Source organism: Hydractinia symbiolongicarpus, chromosome 5 (genome assembly GCF_029227915.1).
Source record: "Hydractinia symbiolongicarpus strain clone_291-10 chromosome 5, HSymV2.1, whole genome shotgun sequence".
Classification (NCBI taxonomy): domain Eukaryota; kingdom Metazoa; phylum Cnidaria; class Hydrozoa; order Anthoathecata; family Hydractiniidae; genus Hydractinia; species Hydractinia symbiolongicarpus.
The window spans coordinates 21,996,590-22,019,573 of NC_079879.1; the positions used below are offsets into that span (position 1 = coordinate 21,996,590).

At 32.7% G+C, this 22,984-nt stretch overlaps 1 protein-coding gene across 1 annotated transcript; it reads left to right on the forward strand.

Annotated features, from left to right (window-relative positions):
• Positions 1-6,895: 6,895 nt before the first annotated feature.
• On the forward strand, positions 6,896-22,649 carry LOC130645368 (lon protease homolog, mitochondrial-like). The gene is made up of 15 exons (XM_057451342.1): positions 6,896-7,030; positions 8,430-8,643; positions 10,510-10,598; positions 11,102-11,218; positions 11,432-11,687; positions 12,278-12,410; positions 13,929-14,071; positions 14,161-14,381; positions 14,673-14,872; positions 15,007-15,593; positions 18,862-19,024; positions 19,268-19,398; positions 19,639-19,836; positions 20,282-20,320; positions 21,019-22,649. Exons 1-15 carry the CDS (start codon positions 6,933-6,935, stop codon positions 21,160-21,162), a joined length of 2,733 nt encoding a protein of 910 aa, XP_057307325.1. The 5' UTR covers positions 6,896-6,932; the 3' UTR covers positions 21,163-22,649.
• Positions 22,650-22,984: the final 335 nt, after the last annotated feature.

Below are 22,984 nucleotides of genomic sequence, written 5' to 3' on the forward strand. Positions count from 1 at the left end.
CACTTTGTTCTCCATCGGATAGCAACGAAGTAGAACATTCTGACCGCAAGAATACATGATAGCAGCCTCACAAAGGTTCCTTTAGAAGTTATTTTACTCACCCAAAACGCCTATACTTTTTACGGTGTATGTGGCTTATCAGCACCCTCGTTGATAAAATTACACAGGGCAGGATAAAAGTTTTTTGTTGCTTCTGAAAAAAGGGACTCTAATGAAAGCACTATTTTGTGCAGTTCTAGCTTGATAGCTGTAGTACAAGTGAGAGTAGTTTTAGGACTATTAACTTATAAAATGCAAGAATTTAAAAATAAGTATTTAGCTCCCTAGCTACATCATTAAAGCTATTACAACAAGCCAGACCATCGGGAATGGAAGACCAACAAAATGCAAGCAGTTTTAGTCATATGGCCATACACAGAAGGTTCTGTTCTTGATTGACTTTAAATTGTGATGCATTTATAAATTGCGGCCTTTGGATCAACGCCATAAACCGTTCTGAGTTTAATTTCATATAAAATATAAGTAATCCTTCTACTTACTGTTAACAAGTTTCGAAACAACTTGGACAAAGAAAAACAAACCTTTTCTTGAAGATAAATTCACGTGGGCTGCAGTGACATTTAAGCATATTAAACGAGACAATATTACAAAGCTTTAAATTAACATAACAAAAGAATCTCGATTAATATTTTTTATGGCAGTCAAATCTTCAGAGACAACAAAGAAACCGAGACAAGATAAGTTTTGCTCGATCAGTGTTATTTTTGTCTTGATGGTACCAAACACACAGGTTGTGTTATATCAAACCTAGGTTGAATGTTCGAGCCGAAGTTCCCCCGCGAAGTTGAGAGTAAGAAAAAAACTTCTCCCATACATAAAACTAGCCATAGTTACCACTAATGCGCCCCGAATTACTAATAACGATTTCAAACATTCAAATTTAGAACGGGATTTAAAATTAAAATGGAAAATGGTGGACGTTTGAAATCTATAAAAACTGCAGTGTTAGAACTTATTATTTTCGTTATTTTCACATTTGGCTAAGGCTCTATCTATAAAGTTAGATCTTGATTAAATATATGTACACTTTAAACGCCTCTAGCCTTCTTGTTGTGTAATTTCACGTAATCATTGCTTTTGATTTTTGGTTAAAATTCGTTCAAAAGACTTACGCATACATTTTTGACTTATCAAATCTCCAAAAATTCTTGTGCTGTAATAACAAATTGTGTCTGAAAGCTATTCTGCTGAAACATTTTCCGACAAATTTGACGAATACGATAGAAATGCAGTACGGAATTGCATGAGGCTTGTGAATAAGCTTATTGCCCAGGGGGAAAATTTTAAATAAGAATCCCTGCGACTTGAAGATTTCCGTCATTAGCCTAAAAGATTCTGAAATTTGAAGTAGACTTTAAAACGGAGAACAATGGGGTATATAAACACATCATAAGTATCCTAATTCTCAATTTTTATTGTAATTAACGTAAAATACAACTTGATAAAAAAAAAATAATTTTTTTTTACATATATATAGTATATATTCTAAAACAATAGTTAAAACTTTAACTGGATTTTTAAGCTCGTGAGCTTGTATTAAAACGCAAAAGTGTCCTACAAGAATGGAAATTTTTGCCTCTCTGAGCACCGACACGGGAGTAGTCGTGTGTTCGAATCTCATCTTGGTAACTATTTTTACTTTTTTTTTCTTTTTACTATCTCGCCCGCGAGGACGTGTTTACTGACTGACCTAACGAAAATTGAAATTTCGAGAAATTTTCTATCAATATTATTGCCTATCCGAATAGCAAAATATGTCGTGTCTAACTTCAGCTTTTTATACACTTTTTTGGCGAGGTTGTTTGCGTATATCATACGTCTTGTTTTATAACTGATCTCGAAAATTCCAGGATGCAGGATTGCTATGTATGAACTTCACGATTCGAATATATATAATAACTTCTGAACAATTTCAATTTCAATGAATTATTACTCTGTTAAGTTACCAATAAAATCCTTAAAAATTTCTCTCGTTGAAGATTTTTCGAAACTGCTGATGGTGCATGGTTTCATAACAAATGATCTGAAAAAGAAAGTATATTTAAAATTGAGAAAGAAGAATACAATTTTACCAGAACTGAATTAATACTAGGTTGTTTAATTATTGTCTACTTATCTGATTTAAAGTTAGAATTTATTAAAAAGATACAAATCAATGCCATGTGATACACAAAAGGTATACTATATAAATAAAAATATATATATAAATTTAGTCAAGCTGGCTTTGATATCATTGTTAAACAAGTATAATATTAAGCAGGCGATACAAGATTTTCAAACCTGTGGACAATACAGGACTTATTTTGTCGAAATCGATTATTGAATTTTACAAATTTGATTGTTTATTATCGAGGAAATTGATTGGTCATTGTTTTCGAATTGAATTGAACAAGTTGATACAAAAAAGGGTAGACACTCAATAAATTTGTCAGATTTGATAAATCAACAACATCATTTATAATTTCAAGAAAAAACATGAAAAAGGGAAGAAAACAAAGAAACCTGTAACATACTGTGGGTAGCGTCTAGTTGTACTGCAAGGGGCTAACTATGTTATGTTATTGGTTAATTTATCAGTTCAACTTGACTGTTCCGTGCAATGAACAACAATATTTTTTCATGATTCAACAAATATCTTTTTATATATATTCTTGCGGTCTAATTCGTGTCAACTAATCACGGGCAGCCATTATGAAATGGGGTACAAATGCCGTAATTAATGTTTTTGTGGTGAAATCTTCATAAACACAATACTGGATTTTTCAAGGAATTCTTTTTTTTTTAGTCAAATCTTTAATATGTTTTAGATACTGCTTAATTTTTGCCATTTTGCGACATTTTAACGACGTTTTACTTGTAAATTCTGTTTAAGTAAGGTTGCTACTTTGAAGGTTTGACCGTGAAAAGTCCACTTTGTTCTCCATCGGATAGCAACGAAGTAGAACATTCTGACCGCAAGAATACATGATAGCAGCCTCACAAAGGTTCCTTTAGAAGTTATTTTACTCACCCAAAACGCCTATACTTTTTACGGTGTATGTGGCTTATCAGCACCCTCGTTGATAAAATTACACAGGGCAGGATAAAAGTTTTTTGTTGCTTCTGAAAAAAGGGACTCTAATGAAAGCACTATTTTGTGCAGTTCTAGCTTGATAGCTGTAGTACAAGTGAGAGTAGTTTTAGGACTATTAACTTATAAAATGCAAGAATTTAAAAATAAGTATTTAGCTCCCTAGCTACATCATTAAAGCTATTACAACAAGCCAGACCATCGGGAATGGAAGACCAACAAAATGCAAGCAGTTTTATTCATGGCCATACACGGAATGTTCTGTTCTTGATTGACTTTAAATTGCGATGCATTTATAAATTGCGGCCTTTGGATCAACGCCATAAACCGTTCTGAGTTTAATTTCATATAAAATATAAGTAATCCTTCTACTTACTGTTAACAAGTTTCGAAACAACTTGGACAAAGAAAAACAAACCTTTTCTTGAAGATAAATTCACGTGGGCTGCAGTGACATTTAAGCATATTAAACGAGACAATATTACAAAGCTATAAATTAACATAACAAAAGAATCTCGATTAATATTTTTTATGGCAGTCAAATCTTCAGAGACAACAAAGAAACCGAGACAAGATAAGTTTTGCTCGATCAGTGTTATTTTTGTCTTGATGGTACCAAACACACAGGTTGTGTTATATCAAACCTAGGTTGAATGTTCGAGCCGAAGTTCCCCCGCGAAGTTGAGAGTAAGAAAAAAACTTCTCCCATACATAAAACAAACACTATATACCCGCGGTCCACTAAATGTGCGCCCCTTCGGCGGGGCGCAACAAACACTATATACCCGCGGTCCACTAAATGTGCGCCCCTTCGGCGGGGCGCAACAAACACTATATACCCGCGGTCCACTAAATGTGCGCCCCTTCGGCGGGGCGCAAAAACCTGTATTTTTTGTTTCCGTTGATCCGGGTTGTGATGAATTACCTGTTTTGGAATTCCGGGTTGCGCCGGATTACTTGTTCCGGAGTTTCGTATTCCATGTTCAGCAAGCCTGGCGAGGATAATGTTTTTCGGGAAGCACGTGGAAACATAATTTTTCTTTATTTTTATGTTATTTATTTCATTTCATTTATTTACTTTATCTAGCGCCCTCCGCAGTTGAGGAGTAATGTCTCTGTGGTTAACAACAGAAAGAATACTGTTGCCTATCGTTGTTAGTTGACCTGTAGCTACAATTCATTATTTTTAGCTGCTAGCTACGATGTTTCCTCTTCTTCTTATCTCACATATAGCTAAACCCTGTATTTTTTGCATAAGAATCCTCAAGCGAAAGTGACGATGCATCTACCAGTGAACATATACAATGTGAACAAAATACAGTAAATCCTGTTTTGTAGTACAGACCTCAAAAGGTTAGTTTTTATCGTACACAATAAATCGGGCTCGGTATTCAAGTAATGGTATGATCGGAATCGAGTACGCCAAGAAAATATGTGGAATTAAGCGCCTTGATCGAGTATGTGTAAACTTGTTCACAAGTAAAAAGTATTGTGCAACAATTTAGTAAATATGTGCAAAACAAAGTAGCTCATTTTTGCTAGGTTTCGATGTATAATCAATTTAAAATTGTTAAGGTCAAGACGTGCAAGAAAAACGTGCGAGAAAATTTGTTTCTTTAAAAAAAACATTTTCTCTGTAAGTAAAAGTCAGATACACAAGTTTCACATGCACGACTTTTCGGCCCCATCTTTGATGTCGCTTACACGATCAGTGCCCAATGCCAATGGTGCACGTAATTTTTTAAGGCGTCTCGTAACTTGGGTAACTCAGACACACTTAGTTGACAAATTCTTTGTCCCCTGGACGTTAAGGATAAACACTGTTTAAGAGAGGACTGGATATTACGAATGGAATTTAAGAGTGAAAACATTTACACAGTGATGTTGTTATATGTTGGGAATTAGTCAGTGTAATCTGCAGAACCCATGGACATACAGACTATGCCGACAATCCTATAGATGAATTTCTTTGCTTGTATTTTCACCGGCAAGCTGTTTCGGCGTTGGTAATGCGTAGCAGGAAAAACTTTGTTGCACTATAGGTGAAGCAAAGTTATTTAGAGGGCTAAAACTGTGCACCAAATTTTAAAATTTACAGTACAGATGAAAGGTGCCTGACCCTACTAAATCAATGTATACTAAAGGGTGGTAGACTGAGCTACCACAACAAGAAGCAGTGCTGGTAAATATAAAGCACAACAATAATTAGAGTAAAGTTTAAAAAATATTCAGTATTCAGCATCCTTGACAGCAAAATTTCAGTCTTGCTAATTTTTTTATTTAGTTTTTATACTCCAGCCTTTCAGACTCATTGTTCTTATAAAAATGTGTACTGTCTGGCCTGAAGTATTACTAAAAAAGCTTCCAGAAAAGTCAATTAATGGTGGTATATATATTGACATTGGGTGAGAGTGTGCTTTTGGTGTGTCTAGTCAATAAGGGATGGCTTTTATTGACTGGCACAGCCTGTTCATTGTGCCAATGCATTGAGTGTTTGATGAATGCCCAGGCCATTCCTTGAGACAAGTGCGATTGCAAGTGCACTCGCCCGCACACTCGTAAAAATTTTACGAGTGCTTTTAAACTCGTGAAAATTTTCTTTTTCTAAAATATTAGCTATAGAGTGACGAAAAAAGCTTTCATGATATTTAAAAAATCTACAGCGATATTTTCCCTTTCTACGATGCTGTTTAAGATTTTTACACGATCTACAGTGATCTTTTCGCTGTCTACGATCCTGTTTTCATGATGTTTAAACAATCTACATTGATCTCTTCGCTTTCTGCGATTCAGTTTTCCTGATTTTTAAACGATCTACTGCCATATTTTCGCTTTCTACGATGTCGTTTTTATGATTTTTAAACGATTCACATCAGTATTTTCACTTTCTAAAATCGTATAGAGATCAATTCATATAAAATATTATATGCATTGAAGCAATTGTGGAGACGATTCCTTAGTATTCAAACATCATTTCTTTACAAAAAACAAATAAGTGTGAAACACACTTGCAAATATTCACATCGCACTTGTAAATTTTGCTTACGAGTGCGATTTTCACACATCATAGCACATATAATTTTTTTAGCGGGTGCTTTTTATAGCTCTGGCATAGTTTTATTTAAGAAATGGCCTGAATGTCGTAGCAAGGATTTTTTTCCGTAAAAAAGGTGTAGTTTTTTATAAATTCTACATAAACTAGATTATCAATTCTAATAATTTCCAGTTTTTGTCGTCAACTGCAAGAAATCACAAAATATTTAGGGATAACGTTTTCTTCCTGCAAATGTATTTGACTTTTACAATGATATAGACAGGATGCTAACGATTGCTATACATCAATGCATGGCATAAATAAATCAGGACTACATAGGAAAACAATGGGTCATTACCTTCATTTTTAGGAATACAAACAGAAATTAAATTTTCTGGACTCCCCTTCTCAAAAACAGCTTTCAGCTTTTAAATTTCTGTTGTTTATGTTTTCTGGACAAATGCGCGTATGCGTACATATATTTTTCTTGTCTTAACCATTGAACTACAAGGAATGAGAGTCATATAGTTATTTTTATGTCCAAAATGTATCAATATATGTGGGTGATACAAATCAAATAATATATATTGCTTTTTAACTGTGGACAAAATTGAGGTGGGGTTTTATCATGTGTAGAAAAGAGATAAACTTCAACGCAATCTTGTGACTCGAAAAATAAGCTCTAGACTGGGAGAGAATATATGACCCTCCCTTGGCTGCCTTAATTTGCAACTTTTCAAAAATAAACGTTTTAGAAGAATAATATATATGCAAGCCATGCTGAGAGTGCTAGTCAAACCATTAAATACTATCCTGCCAGCCCACACCCATAGATCTTGGAATCCACTGCGTGTTTGCAAACAATTGTAAGTATAACATATATTTAATATATATTGATAAGCCTGTAGCAAAATCCACGCATTTTGCAAGGTGCAAGCAAAATTAAACTATCCAATACTTTGTCCCTAGCGCTTCTTGTTTCTTTGGCGCTAACATCTTCTATACAAAACCTATTGTATCTATTGTTAAGACCTTGAAACTGATCAAAATGATGTATCGACCCATGTGCTTTTGACAAATAGTTGATAAGATATTGGAATTTAAAGTTTTTTGATGACGTCATTTCCCCGTCTGTTCCACCTTTCCTGAATTTATATTATTTAAAATGTCCTGAAAGACAAAAGTAAAATTAACAATCTCCAAAAATCCTCCTAAAATTGTAATGTCGAACTTAAAATAAATCTCCCATTGCTTTCAAGAAAAATGTCACTTTAAAACATTCATACTTTTGTCCTGTTTGATCCTTATTAACTTTATAGAATGTATTATTTTATTTAATAAGTGTGTTTTCCTTTTTAGGAAACTAACTTAGGCTAAAATATTGCTAACAATTACATTATATAGGATTTTTTTTGACAATTTCTCAGTTATAGCATGTAGTGTTATGTGAAATAGTTGATATGGGAAATAGTTGTAAATTTTGAAATCTTTGGTAGTTGCTTGTCATCACGTTTATACAGAACTAAAGTTGATTAGTTCTTTTTCAAGTCCAATACAGTTGCTTCTAGAAAAAGAATTGAGTACATATATTTTTTAAGCCTGTGTACCATGGTAATGGTTCTTTTCATATTGTGTAATACTACTTTATTCAATATGTTTGTATTATTAACAAAAGTTTAATGAATTGTAGTGAGATTGTTATAAAATCTTGTGAAATGTCCCAAATCCTCCTAAAAGTTTCATTGCATTTTAGTCTTAATTGAGTGATTTCTTCTAAATATTGGAGGTTAAATTATCGAACTTCTCCTAAATTCTCCTAGAACCCTCCAAAATTTTACTTTTGATGAAAGTAAATGGCAACCCTGTATATGTGACTAAATTTTGAATTTGTTGTGCCGGGGTTTTTTACATTTGGGATTGTCACAGACTGAAATACAAAAGAAATAGGCACAATGTCAAAGAACGAATTTTGGCGATTAAAAATTTACTCCTTACAAAAGTTTTTTTTTTATATTTTGGGTAAACTTTTGTGTGTTTAGGACTGTATTCAATATACACAGAACTCATTTTTGTTTATTTAGAATTTGCTCCATGAAAGCATTCTTTTTTAACATTTTGAATTATAATATTTTGTATTTTAATTTTTTGACATTCTTGCCTGACAAATGAGGATCAGGTTTTAAGCAATTTGAGAGAGCATGTGCAAAAATGCACGTACAGCTGTTCTAGAGTTTAAAAAACAGTATGTATACATCTTCTTTCTAGTTTGACAGTGACAACTCATGCTTCTCATCAAAATGAGTCAGATTTGAGTGATAATGGTGAGAACAAGGAGAGTAAAGATAATGTATCCACTGATGGAAATAATGGTGACAGTTCTGCGCTAACACAAATCGGTGTTCCTGAAAATTTCCCAGTAGTTCCTGTTATTCCTTTGTATCGTAATCCTGTGTTTCCAAAGTTCGTAAAGTTAGTCGAGGTAGGTTTTCAAAGTACACATTATTTTTATGTATTATTAAATGTATTTTACCCCTATTTAACAAGAGAACAAGATGGAATAAAATGCAAATAATAAAATTCATTGTTGTATTGCATTTCTCCTGGCCAAAAAGTTTTGGGCAACATCATCAATGAGGTTTTTGGATTTTATATCACGTTGAACATTTTCAAGCCATAATTTACGAGGTCGTCCTTTCGGGAATTTTCCAGGGATCAAATTCCAAAATTTTCTTTGGCCAACAATCATCGTCACACCTGAAAACATGGCAGTACCATCGGAGTCGGCCATGTTCTTATTTTACTTTGATAATTTCCTCTACATTTTCTCTTTCTTTTTTGAACATGCATTGTGCATTTTCATACAACAAAGTAACTCATAACCAAATTCTTTTGTTTGCTTAAACTAGATTTTTACATAAGAAAAAAGGAAACAGGACAGAAAAGAGATACCATGTTATTGTTTATGGCAGGTGCATTTTTTTCATGCAGAAAATAAGATAATTATAAGAAATCGAATACAACCATGGCTATCCGAATTGTACCCATTGTATATTATTTGTGTTTTGATATGATTTATTTAAACTTAAAGAGTATTAGCATAGCAAAAAGAAGAAACTATTCGCATAGCCACAATTATGAGGGCAGTGTTGGAAATTACTTTCGCAAAATGTGTCAATATGCCAAAATTAAACAGTTTTTCAGAGTCGTGATCAAATAGATGACATCAATGGCTATGATTTCTTTCCATATGTGACAGTATCTATTAAAAGTTTTCCTGATGACTATTTTACAGGGTTAACAAATTATTCTCCTCCCATGTACGTATCTGTACATGGATTTTTGTTATTGACTTGACAGGTTGGTGTTATTTTTCATAAATAAATTACTTTGTTATGTTGGCAGTTTTAAGTCTTTTATGTTAAGTGTATAGATCTTCATTTAGCAGCCTGAAAAAAAAAAACATAAAAATTCATAATACTATTCAGTAAATAACCTTGAATTTGATCTGATAAATTTAATATACATCAGGGTTTTGTACTAAATCTTTTCGTGTATTGAAGTGCTATCGATGAAGTTCAGAACAATGTGCTCATGGAAGTTATTGTAGCAGATGAGTTCTTTCTTATAGCAGAATCAATGGATGAGTTACTGAAAAGTTTGAGAAGTGAAAAAAAGAACTAGTAGACAAAGGGTTCTGAGTGAATTTAGCAAAGTCTAAAGTCATGACCATTAAAATGTGACATGTAGTTCCAAGGTGGTGTTGTGGAGTTTGCAGGAAAGGGGCATGGCAAAGGCAAGATTATAGACAACAAAGTTTTTTAAGCTTCTTTAGAAATTTTAGAATTGTTGCACATTTGTGAAACAAAACACTGCATTACTGGGAGTTTCCCTTTTGTTAACCCCTTTACATTTTTTGTTGCTCAAATTTGCAATAAATTCCTCCGTCAATGCTACACCAGATGCATGCAGTATTTGATATTCCTTTTCCCAGACTACCCAAGAGCATACAGTGTGAGTGAGAATCCCCAGTCATTCATGCCCTATGGTCTGTCTTTTAGAATTAGATTCTTTCGTTTATTGTGGGTAAGAGCAAAAAAAAAATAGGTACAACTTGGTCTCGATTTCTGTTTTTCAAAAAGCTTGCTGTGTGAATATATACACTGACTCAAGATTCCAACCTTTTTTATATTGTTCTATGCAATATCTGTGACCGTAGTCATATAGAGCATTACTTAAGTTTAACGCGCTATGTTTTTTTTGTTAATTAAAATAGCATAAGAAAATTTCAAAACCAAAAAAATCTTATTTTCCTATTCTCAAACAACTTTCTTGTTTTAATTTTAAGGTTTCAGATCAATTGTTAATGGAACTGATAAGAAAAAAGTGCAAACTATCACAACCTTATGCTGGAGCATTTTTAAGAAAAGATGATAGGTAAATATATTTTGTAGATTTTTAGCTGAGATATCAAAAGGCAAAACTTAGATTCACAAGGTAGTTTTTCTTCCTTTGAAATTTCTCTTCACCTCAAAAGAGCTGATGTAAACGCACGTAAAACCTCAAAAGAGCTGATGTAAACACACATAATACCTTAAAAGAGCTGATGTAAACACACGTAATTCAGACAAAGCAATCTTTTCTACACATGTTTAAAGGTCATGAAGATTCCTAATGTTAATGAGGAGTGTAAAATGTCAGCAGTTGCACTTTGCAGAATTTCTCCCAAGGACATATCAAAGTGCATGAAGTTCTTAAAATCTTTAGTTTTAATAGATTTGTAACAGCATAATAGAATGTTAGACAAATAAAATGTGGACATACTAAAAGCATTTGCTTCATACTCCCAGTATATTGCTATTTCAGTTCTTGGTAGAGTAATTGAAGAGCCTAAGTCTTAAATGTTTAAATGTCTTTATAAATGTTGTTATTTTGTTTAGCGATAAAGAAGTCATTCATAATCTTGATGAAATATATTCTATTGGTACATTTGTTCACATCTCAGAACTACATGACACTGGAGATAAAATCAAAATGATAATTTCTGGACACAGAAGGCACGTTTATTTTCTTGTTTTGCTTTGTTTTACTTATTTTTTACTTATTTTACTTTAGCATTAGATTTATTTTTAAATTATGTGTATTTTGTTGTGCCATTCTATTTAGGTGATTGCTTTCAGTAAGAAGTTGGATTGACCTTCTTAATGAAACTAATTTGTATTTGATACATCAAATGAATTGTAATTTCTGTCTATATTGCTTTTCTTTAGAGTTCATATTACCGGAGCTAGCAGACAAGATGACACTGCTGAAACAGTGTTTGACAAATCTGAATTTTGCAATGAGAAAATTGAAAGCAGTTCAGATAAAGACTCAGATAAAATACTTGAGAATAATTCTCCAGAACGAATTGACAGCAACAAAAAGTTTGAAGCAATTGATATGTCTGAAAACAGGGAACCAATTCTGCTTGTCGACATTGAGAATACTCACCATGAACCTTTTACCCAAACAAAAGAACTAAAGGTGTGCTCTTAGTTTTTTTTCTATCTGATTTTGAAAACAGAGGAGTGCTCCTGTTGTATTTATCTTCAAGCAGAGTAAATAATCCATATATTCCAATAGACAAGAGGAATCATTTCTGTTCTTTATGCAGAGTGGTAAGGAGGAAAAGTCAATTTCTATTAGTTGCTTTTATGATTCTGACAGAATTTGCACCCATCATGACCAACTGCATTGAAAATACTATCTTCATTAAAATTACACAAAGATTTATAATTATCACAATCTCACTCAAAGACCTTACAATATCCATAAGCGCTATACGTATATATTTATTCCAGGAGCATAGAAAATATTTTTTCACTGTAATGATAAACGATATTTTTAAGGTGTATTTTTTAATTTTTAAGATTATTTATGACTGTTTTATAAAATAATATGACAATACTTTAAAGGCTGATCCAAATAAAACATTCTGTTACAAGTAAAAAGGATCCGTTATTTAAGTTTTAAGTTTTTTGCCTCTATTTTATACAGGCTGAAACACTGATCAAAAAAATGTATAGAATTACATGCTTTTGATGAACAGTTTTTTTGTTTTTTTCTGTTTTTAGGCAACTGCTGCAGAAGTTGTGAAAACGATAAGAGATATTATAGCCATTAATCCATTTTTTAAAGAATCTCTTTCACAGTTAATAGAGGCTGGTAAACGTGTTATTGATAATCCTGTTCATTTAGCTGATTTCGGTAAGTCCACTAATATGTACCTCACAGTTTTTTAGAACATTAAAATTATTTTTTATTATGAGGTTGAAACAATCACAAACAATATATCAGGACCAGCCTTTTTATTTTAAATTTTTTTGTTGAACCATTATTCTAATAATTTAACTTATATGTCAATAAAACTAAAAACAACCTAAAACCTGCAAAAAAACAACAATAATATTTATTAAAGAACCAAATCAAGCAATAATGTAAAAACAACCACACAAAACCAGTTACAATAATTAACAAACCGAATCAATTCCAATTCAAATATTTATGAGGCTACTATGTTACCATATTACAAAATAACCCAAATTAAGTTATGTGTGAGACTGTTAAATCTGTTTTGGCATCTTCCTCAAAAATATTAAAAACTAGGTTTGCTAACAACTAATAACTAATTGCAAATGTGTAGCAACATGCATTAACAGGTGTTAACGTTATTTACCAGATAAGCGGTACTAAGAATTTTAGCCATAGTCAGATAATACACGTTATGTATATTTTCAAGCTCAATTGGGCAATTCATTGGACAAATTGGGCAAAGTAACAAAGCAAAGGAAAAAACTATATCTTTTTATTTATTGTCTGCGGAAATTACAATAGTTTCAATAATTCTAACAGGTGGCATGAAATCTGAGCTTTCACTTACACAGCTACCCTGTCTCTTAATCTAAGGAAAAACGATCGCCTTTTTGTATAAAATCCAAGCAGGCTGAACGTCTTTACTACATCTCCCTGCACTTTCTTCTTAGGCACTTCCTACGTAGGCATCAACATGGATTATTTCGTTTTTCTATAGGTGTGTTAAGAATGCGACCAGCAAATTTTAAACGCAGTCTAACTGGCCTGTTTGTATGCAAAAGTACTAATTTTTGCCACAACGCTTTTGACAATATTTAAAAATGATGAAAAAACTCCCTTTGTCTCAATTAAAAACTAATAACGCAAAGTAATACCTTGTGTAAAGATCATTTTGTCCTGAGAAGAAAAATTTCTGAGAAGTTAAATTTCTAACGATATTGAAGAGAACTTTATAAATAAAAAATTGTCCATTCACAACTCTTATGTCTGTTGATGCTTAATGTAGTAAGACCTAACATAAATATTGTTTCTTTTGTAAGAATTTAAATCAAATTACAAAGAAATCGGCTTTTTCTGTCCTTCCTTCCGCAACAGTGTTATCTGTAGTCTTTTTTTGCACAAAAATTTAATAGTAAATAACAATAATTATTTTTAGAACGTGAGGTGCCGCAAACATAGATAACTTAAATACGTGGGTAGCCAAAAAAAGTTGCATTTTTGTCACTTAAAAAACAGAAACACAGAAAAAAAAACTCAACCAATACACGTCTTAAAAAACAAATTTTTTTAATGCGTCATTTAAAAGTTTATTCCAGAAAATTTAGGATTTGTATGACATTCTTTAACCAGATTTGTCTCTAAACATTTATATAAAGCCAGCTGATATGTACAATTTTGTAATGAAAATTTTAGGTGCTGCTTTGACAAGTGCAGATCCACCTCAGTTGCAAGCAGTGTTAGAGGAACAGAATATACCTCAGCGATTGATGCTAACATTGGAATTATTGAAAAAAGAGTTAGCTATTATTACTCTTCAACAAAGACTAGGGAAGGAGGTGAATATACAGCCCTGTGAGATATTTAACATCCATTCTAAGATGTTGATTGCTTTAAAAAGTTATTTCCATGGTTTGTGTTTTCGTAGGTAGAAGAAAAAGTCGGTAAAATGCAGCGAAAATATCTGCTTCAAGAACAACTAAAAATTATAAAAAAAGAATTGGGTTTGGAGAAGGATGATAAAGATTCTGTAATTGAAAAATTTCGCTCACGTTTGAAGCTTCTTACTGTTCCAGTGAATGTGAGTGATATAATTGAAGAAGAACTTGACAAACTATCTTACCTTGACAATCATTCTTCAGAGTTTAGGTATGCCAGTAATATTTCCTAAGTTTTGACCTCTGTAGATTTGTAACAATGAGTGTTTAAGGTTATTTACATCGAATTTCATACACCAATTTAGAGAATGTGACATATAATTTGCAAGTTGCTTTGCCTTAATTTTTTCGTAATTTTTATGTGCAGATTATAACAAGTTGAATAGGGACATTTTTCCATTTTACAAGAATTATGCCAGATCTGTAGTTTGTCTTGCATAAAAGTGTTTCTAAAAATGTATTTTCAATGAAAGAAGGCTTATATATTTAATTTATCTGTTAGTGTTACTAGAAATTATTTGGATTGGCTTACAAGTATGCCATGGGGAGTGTGCACAGAAGATGTACTTGATTTAGAACATGCACGTTCTGTTCTTGACAAAGATCACTACGGTTTAGAAGAAATTAAAGATCGTGTGCTTGAATTTATTGCTATAAGAAAGCTGAGCGGGAATGTTCAAGGGAAAATACTGTGCTTTACTGGTATGTATACCCATACAGATTTCTACAGCCGGCTGTACTAGTATTGTATTTTCCTATTAATCTTAGTGTCTTGGTTTCTCCTCTGTGAATAAATTGTTATTAATACACTATAGGATACTTACGCTTTTTACTAGGGCCACCCGGTGTTGGTAAAACGAGTATCGGTAAATCTATCGCCAGTGCATTAAATCGGAAATATTTCAGATTCAGTGTTGGAGGAATGACTGATGTAGCAGAGATAAAAGGACATCGACGTACATATGTTGGTGCCATGCCAGGCAAGATTATTCAATGCTTAAAGAAAACACAATGCGAGAATCCACTGATTCTTATAGATGAAGTTGACAAAATATCACGTGGAATTCAAGGAGATCCAGCTTCGTCGCTCTTAGAACTTCTTGATCCTGAACAAAACCATAATTTTCTCGACCACTATCTTGATGTGCCTGTTGATATGTCGAAAGTCTTATTTGTATGCACTGCCAATACAACTGATACTATCCCAGGTCCCTTAAAAGACAGGATGGAAATGATTGAAGTATCTGGTTATATTGAACATGAAAAAATGGGAATAGCTAAGCAATATTTGATACCATTTGCCGAAAAGGCTGCAGGTATGAGCAGTGCGTCTATAAGGATTTCTGATGAAGCAATTGAAACCGTTATTAGAAGCTATTGTCGTGAAAGTGGTGTACGAAACTTGCAAAAACATATTGAAAAGGTATCTATTTTATTTTAAATGAAGTTTTCACTTGTGTTTTTGTCTTCGTGTGTATGGCCTGTTTATATGCAACATGGTTTAGGATTTTTGACCCTTTTGTTATCATAATGCTGTCATAACTCTGTTATTACTCTTGTACATCAGAGTTAATTTAACAGTTTGATCGTGAATTTCCAGCCAACATTACAACACGTTAATAATACTTCGTAGTACAATGTTATTTAATGATGCTGCCTGCTTTGAAATTCTGTTAAAAAAAGTTATATGTTACTTACCTAGCCAGCTGGCTGGCTAGCTAACTATGCATCCTACGTAATTTGCAAAAAAATATATTCCTGGGAAAAAAGTATGAATTATGTGGTAAGTCTAACTAGATAACAACTAGATAGCAGCTTCATGATGTAGAGATCGAACCCACAACGTCTTCAGTTAAAAATTGCTGACTCGATTAAATTAAAGCTAAAGCCAATGTTTTAAACTTTCACTCAACATTGGCTAAAAACTATACAACTTTCTTGGCCAAATTAATTTGATTTCATTATCCTAATAAATGTTTTAATGCTGTTTTCCTTCGAAAATATTGCATTATAATGTTGCAAGAACATTGACCGTATCTTTCAAAATTCTGAAAAATTTCACACAAAGTTGCAGAAAAAATTTACTTTATCACTTATCTAGCCTGCAATGTCGTCTTCGAATTTCCGATATATTTGGTTCGGCAAATAATTGCCGAAGTAACTTCGCAATTTTTCAAAATCACTTCGGCAGTCCTTCGGCAGAAAAAATGCCGAAGACAATGATCAATAGCACTGAAAACCTTCGGCAATTGCCTCGGCAGACTTCGGCACTTTTTAAAAAGACATCGTCGTGAAAACAAGGTGACAAATCGACTTTCGTGACGCACTTTACATCATTCAATTATAAGCTGGGGGCATCGAGACTATATGTTTTTTATTTTTCGTCGTTTTTGAAGTGGACAGTGGAAACTTATTTGTGTCATTGTGGCAATATCTGTTTGAAATTTAGGAGTATGGATAATATGAATATTCATAAAAAAAGGGAAACTACAACCATCGACGATCGAGTTTTGCTTCGGCATTATTATTGCCGAAGCGAAAGCCTTATAACTGCTAATACTTCGGCAATTGCCGAATGCCGAAGCGAAGTTCGAAGGCTAAAAATGTTTTTACAATGAGCTGTTTAGTGAAGACCACTGTTGACCTCTGACAAAATTATGATTTTTAACTCATTTGCAGATCCAAAACAAGTGTTTTATTTTTGCACCGCTTTGTAGGAAGCATAGCAGAGCTTTAACCAATAAAAATTTCAATCGTGGTGAGTTAGCAGCAATATCAAGCAGTTTCCAGAGTAGCAACCCGCGTAGTGTGTTCGGAGAAAGTTCACTTTTATCATTTTTTCATCAAAAAACGGCGAGTGAACAAGCTTGTAATTCCTTTGTAGTTGAAAACAATACAAAAATGAATAGGTTTATGTCGTTTTAACAAAAAAGACCTGTCTATTTCTTTTTTCTATCCTCCTGCTAACCAAGTAGTATTGCATTAGAAAGTCAGCTGCATTAACTATCTAGTTATTTGTCTAACATAAAACAGTTTTAATGTTTTGACCAATTGTGACCTAAAACAGCATTAAGGTGACAACATGCTTTCTTTATTAACCGTGCGAATTTTGTATTAAACAAAGCAGTTTTTATTAACACTTTAATTTCAGCCTAAAGCGGTATACAAAAAGTTACCATTTTGATGTCTCCATCATGACTGCAAGATGGAGGATGTAAAGCAAGTGTTTTTTAGGTTTAACAACTTTTTTATTTTCCATTTGACAACATGCTACTAAACAAGCTGTAGAGTTTCTGGTGCATTCAAATTTGCCCAAATTTTTAAAAAGATTATTGGTACATAAATGTTGATAACTCTTCTTGTTCAAAAGTTTCTTTGTTACGCTTTCAACATGGTAATTTTTGAAATGTTCTTTCCAACGTAGATGACCATAGCTGTAAAATGTATTGTTGCTGTTAAGAAAAGACATTGTGAGAGAGCTCAATGCTAGATTCTGCAGCATCTTGTTTACAGCTTCAATCATAGACTTTTTAAACAAAGTTAACAACCTGTGTCCCAGGCTTTTTTATCACTTACCAATGCTGTTACTCTGCAAGTAGAAGACGAGCCTCTGTGTAAAGCGCGAGCAGTTTCCATGGATATTTTATTATTTGGGATATTTTTAGCCTTTTTGTGGTTAGTATTTTAATGTTGATGCTTCTCTTTAGAAGCTAAATTTAGTGCAAAACACCATAATATCTTAATAATTTTTACTTTGGCTTGTGCAATGCTGCAAAATGAAGAATATCTAGCCTAAGCCATTTAATGTTAAGTTTTCCCAACTGTATATTATATTGCCTAAAGTTTCCAAGCAGTTTTTTCTCGCAGATATTCTCTGCATAAATTGTTAGAGCCCGGGGGTTCTTTTTTTTTGTTGTTTTTTTTTGTTTTTTTTTTTTTTCAAGAATAGAGTAATAACAGGTGACTTGGATGGAACTGCCGAAATTTTCAGGGTTCAACCAGACCCTGGAAAACCTGAAAAAAGGTGTTTTTTAAAAAATTTGAGGGAAACCAAGGAAAAAAATTTTTTTTTCCAATTCAGGGAAAACTCAGGGAATTTTTTTTCTCAGCTTTACCACCTTTTTACGCCCTAAATCTGTTTAAATCTAAGTAATCTCTAAGATTCCTAAATGGGTTATAATTTTACCTATTGGTGATCCCCATCTCTAATATTTTGGTTATGGCAAGTTATGTACTGTTTTCAGCAAATAAATGTAGGTCTTATATGTGACAATTTTGTTTATTACAATTTGTTAGAGTAACGAGATTTAGATTTGACATCATATATTTGCGCAGGGAAAAAAGGTACCAAAACCAGGTCAGTTTGAGGGAAAAATGCCTTCAAAACGACCAAAAAACTCGGGGAATTTATTTTGTCAGCCTTTGTCTGAACCCTGATATTGACTTACGAAAAACGTTGTTAAAATTGTTTAACAAAATTTAATATCAGGCGCTCTAGTCTAGCTGTCTAAATAAAGAAAACATACCATGCTGAACAATCATGTTGAAATTAATTTGTGAAATTTTTTTCATTACACAGTGCCAGTTTTTATGTAATAGGACAACTGTATGTATTCGAAACAGCAACTTCTTGGATGGTGAGCTACTTGTTAACTAACGCATAACAGAGTTGTTTATGATTGTTATTCTAGATGTACCGAAAAGCAGCACTGGAATATGTTAAAAAGAATGAAGTGGTATCCATCACACAAGATAACTTAAAACAATTTGTCGGTAATCCGGTATTTAATTCTGAACGAATGTATGATAAGACACCTGTTGGTGTTAGTGTTGGTCTTGCATGGACTTCAATGGGTATGTATAGCTTATTATAACTAACTAGTCGTCAACCCGTGGAAAAACCCACGGGGTCGCCTGTCCTTTATATATATATATATCGCATTCATGTTTTCGTAACAGACACACAAACAGAGAGACGACGGTTATTATGAAACTAACTAGCTATAAGTTATTCATTTCATGTTTGACTATAGTAATTTTGGCATTTTTTTGATTTAGTGTTTTCAGATTTAATTAGTGGGATTTTATTTATTGTAGGTGGATCGACGCTATTCATAGAAACTACGGTAAAGGCTAAAACTACTGCATCATCATCACCATTATATATTACTGGACAGTTAGGTGATGTCATGAAAGAAAGTTGCCAAATTGCGTATACATATGCTAAAGTATGCTGTGTTAAAACTATTGGAGAATTTTGTCCTTACATACAGAGAGATAAGTTTGTACGAAATTTAAGTAGGTTTTACACAAACCTTGGATCTGTAACATATTTAAATATTAGGGAAGTTGTTGGTGTATGCACGGTAAAACAATTCGCATAATAATCATTGTTCGAGGACTGATTTTTCTCTTGTATTACTTAATGTTTTTTTGTTGCCGGACTCTGTTGAATTTTTTAATTCTAGTCATTTTTCTCAAAACAAAATCCTGGAAGTACGTTTTTCGACGACCATTTAATTCATCTTCACGTACCTGAAGGAGCTACTCCGAAAGATGGTCCATCTGCTGGCTGCACCATCACTACAGCATTATTATCGCTTGCGATGGACCAAAGAATTAATCACAATTTAGCTATGACTGGTGAACTTTCATTAACTGGGAAGGTAAGTAAATGCATAATTCCATGGTTACCTCCCTGAAATACTGGCGTAAAATAACCCTTCAACTGAGTATGAAGATGTTTTATGTAAAATTAGATATTCTCAAAAATATTCTACTTTCACGTCGTGTTTTTTATTCGTTTGCATATTCAAAATGTATTACTTTATTATATATCGAGTAGTTGTCGCATAAAACTTGGCACAATACAACAAGATCTTAACTGAAAAAATGATATGTTGGTCACGTTTTTGATGACGTCACGTCTATAGTGTCATTATATAAGAATGGTTGCATCATTTTCTTAAAATTTGGCGTTTTTTTATCTGCGTTTAAATAAATATTGTTTTCGTAAGAATTATTTGCTTAAAGTTTTAAATGTTATTGAAATGGTGTAATAATTCGAATTTGTATCATCTTTGAACCATCTGATCAATTGCTACTCTTTAGATTTTACCAGTTGGAGGAATAAAGGAAAAGCTGATTGCGGTAGGTCAATTAAAATTATCTTTTCATTCCAAAGTTTTCTGTTTGTTAATAATTTTCTTAGATATTTTCTCTTTTACGCGTTTTTAAAATTGTGGATTATATTTATGATAATAAGCCTATTTTAATATCCATAACCATTCCGCAAAACACAGCCAAAATAAATATAAAAACATGAAAATCAGGTTAGTTAATAGACGATTTAAAATTTCCAGCAAAGTGATGTACAGTTGACTTATTTTACCTTAATTATGCTTAATTATGACTTTTGGTAAGAGAAAGGTCATTTATTAAATGCCCATTGGGCATATTGAAGTTGCTGATTTATATTTTTTCTGGTAGCTAGCTAAGTTGATTGTTTTGAATTTTATACTTTGCACTAGCATTGGCTACTACAATTCCGGACAAAATATTTTTGCAAAAGGCTCTTTTGGCTATTTTCGTAAATGGCAAAACGTCATCACTTAGCCAGTACTTAGCACCCTATAGGCTGCAAGAGTTTCTTTGGCAGGGGTGTAGGTCGAGTAACTCACGATGAAAATGCGTTATGAACAACCCTTCCTTAACCTGAAAAAGGTCCGAAAAATCGTGGAAATAAGACGTACTGAAGTCAGCACAAATTATTTATCAGATCAGATTTTGAATCTATTTAAATAGGGTTATTTCAATTTTATTACTTTTTTCTTAAATATTGATTTTAGGCCCGTCGAGCAGGGATTACAAAAGTGTTGCTTCCGATTGGAAATAAAAATGACTACGATGACCTTCCTGAATTTCTTAAGAAAGACATGGACGTTCGCTTTTTAACAGAATATGCAGAGACATTTCAAGAAGCCTTCAACTAACACGTAACACTGATTTGATAAATTATTTATATTGTAATACATATAATGCTTATTGTTTGTTTCAGGGCATTTTTGATCTAAAATGAAACGATAACGCCGATATCATTCTACAGGGCGTCCTTTTTTTCCTAAATTTTTAATTTTTGCGAGAAGTTCCTAAACTCTGAAAATTACTCTGAAAATTAAACTAATTATCTTAGATTTTTTTAAAAATTTTTTTACTAAAAATATGCCCATAAGGCAGAGTTGATAATACTGTTAAGGCCTGATGCACGGTACGATAAATGCAATAAATCGTATCGTGTAAACGCCTAAAATCATACAAAAGTACCAGTTACGAGTCGCATGCGACGAAAACGATACGTACGGAAGTGCTATTAATTTTTCTTCACATATAGAGAAGTTAATTGTTTATGTATGCCGCACTCACAACGTAACACCAGCAGTAAAAATGAAATGTTTTGTAGCCACACTTTATAATGGGTACAGGACCAACGCAACAAGGAGTTATTTCTGCTACACTTGATCGTAGCATTGCTACCATTGTTATTGTGAAACCACGTGAAGTTATTCGTGTCAAATACTTGAAGGATGAACCATTTGTAAAATAGAATAAAAAATAAAAAAATTGCTACATTTGTTAAAAAGATTGATCGTTTTTCTGTCTTATCATAACATTTCTACATCTTTTGATCTGATTTTAAGTCAATATTTTAGAATCCAAATTTTTCACTATTTTGAAAGTGCTGTAACTTTTCTTTTTGATAACAAGGATCGTAATTTTATTCTTATCCTAGGATAAGAATAAAACAATGTCATAACTAAAGCAGCATATTAAATTTGTTTTTCTGCTTGTGTTATGTCTTCAAAAGTGGGGCAACATATTAAATTTGTTTTTCTGCTTGTAATATGTCTTCAAAAGTAGGGCAACATATTAAATTTGTTTTTCTGCTTGTGTTACGTTTTCGTAATGCGTACAAAACAACTGTATATGTTTTTACTTCACTTATGCATGTAAATTAAAAGAAATGGCGCAAATGGGCTTTTGTAGATGTCGTACGAACCATGTAGCGCTCAGAAGTTAAATGCGGCAAGTAATAAGACAGAAAAAAACCCAGTTTTTTCAGTGCGTGTAAAAATGTATTAAAATTGATAACCTTTTGTTTCGCACAAATCGTAAAGTGTATCCGGCCCATAAGTCAACTTTTCTTTATATATATAACGTTAGTTTTATGAGCTTTAAAGACCTTATGGCATCATTATTGAGATAGTATAAGGTAGAACTCTGGACATAAGTTTGGAAAGTTAAAGCTAACATTTATCACATGATGATGTACCACTATTTGTAAAAATGTAATTTTCTAGAGTTTTATTAAAGTTTTGTTTTAATTATCGCCTTTTGTGAAATTTTTGCGGAGACAAACTTTCGCGGATTCGAAATTTTCGTATACGGGTATAAATATTTGCGGTTTGCGATTTTAACAATAGACTTTTGTTTTTATCTATGCCGTGTGCCATCTGAAAAGAATTTTATGTGCTAAATGTTGATTGATGGCAGAAAGTTTTCCTGTAATTAGTGTCTACAATCGTGGACAAAATTAATGAAACAAAGGCTCTTTGTCATCTTAAGTTTATTTATTTTATAATAGACGATTAAACAACTGTTATTCGCCCCGGTCTTGTTTATCATTTATGCCTTTGCAAAGTTCGATGTGTGATCATTTGGATTTTTTTCATCAGACAGGAAAAATTAAATTTGGTCTTGACCGCCACAGTTTTTGATCATATCATTAATCATAATGACTCTTTTTCCTCATACGAA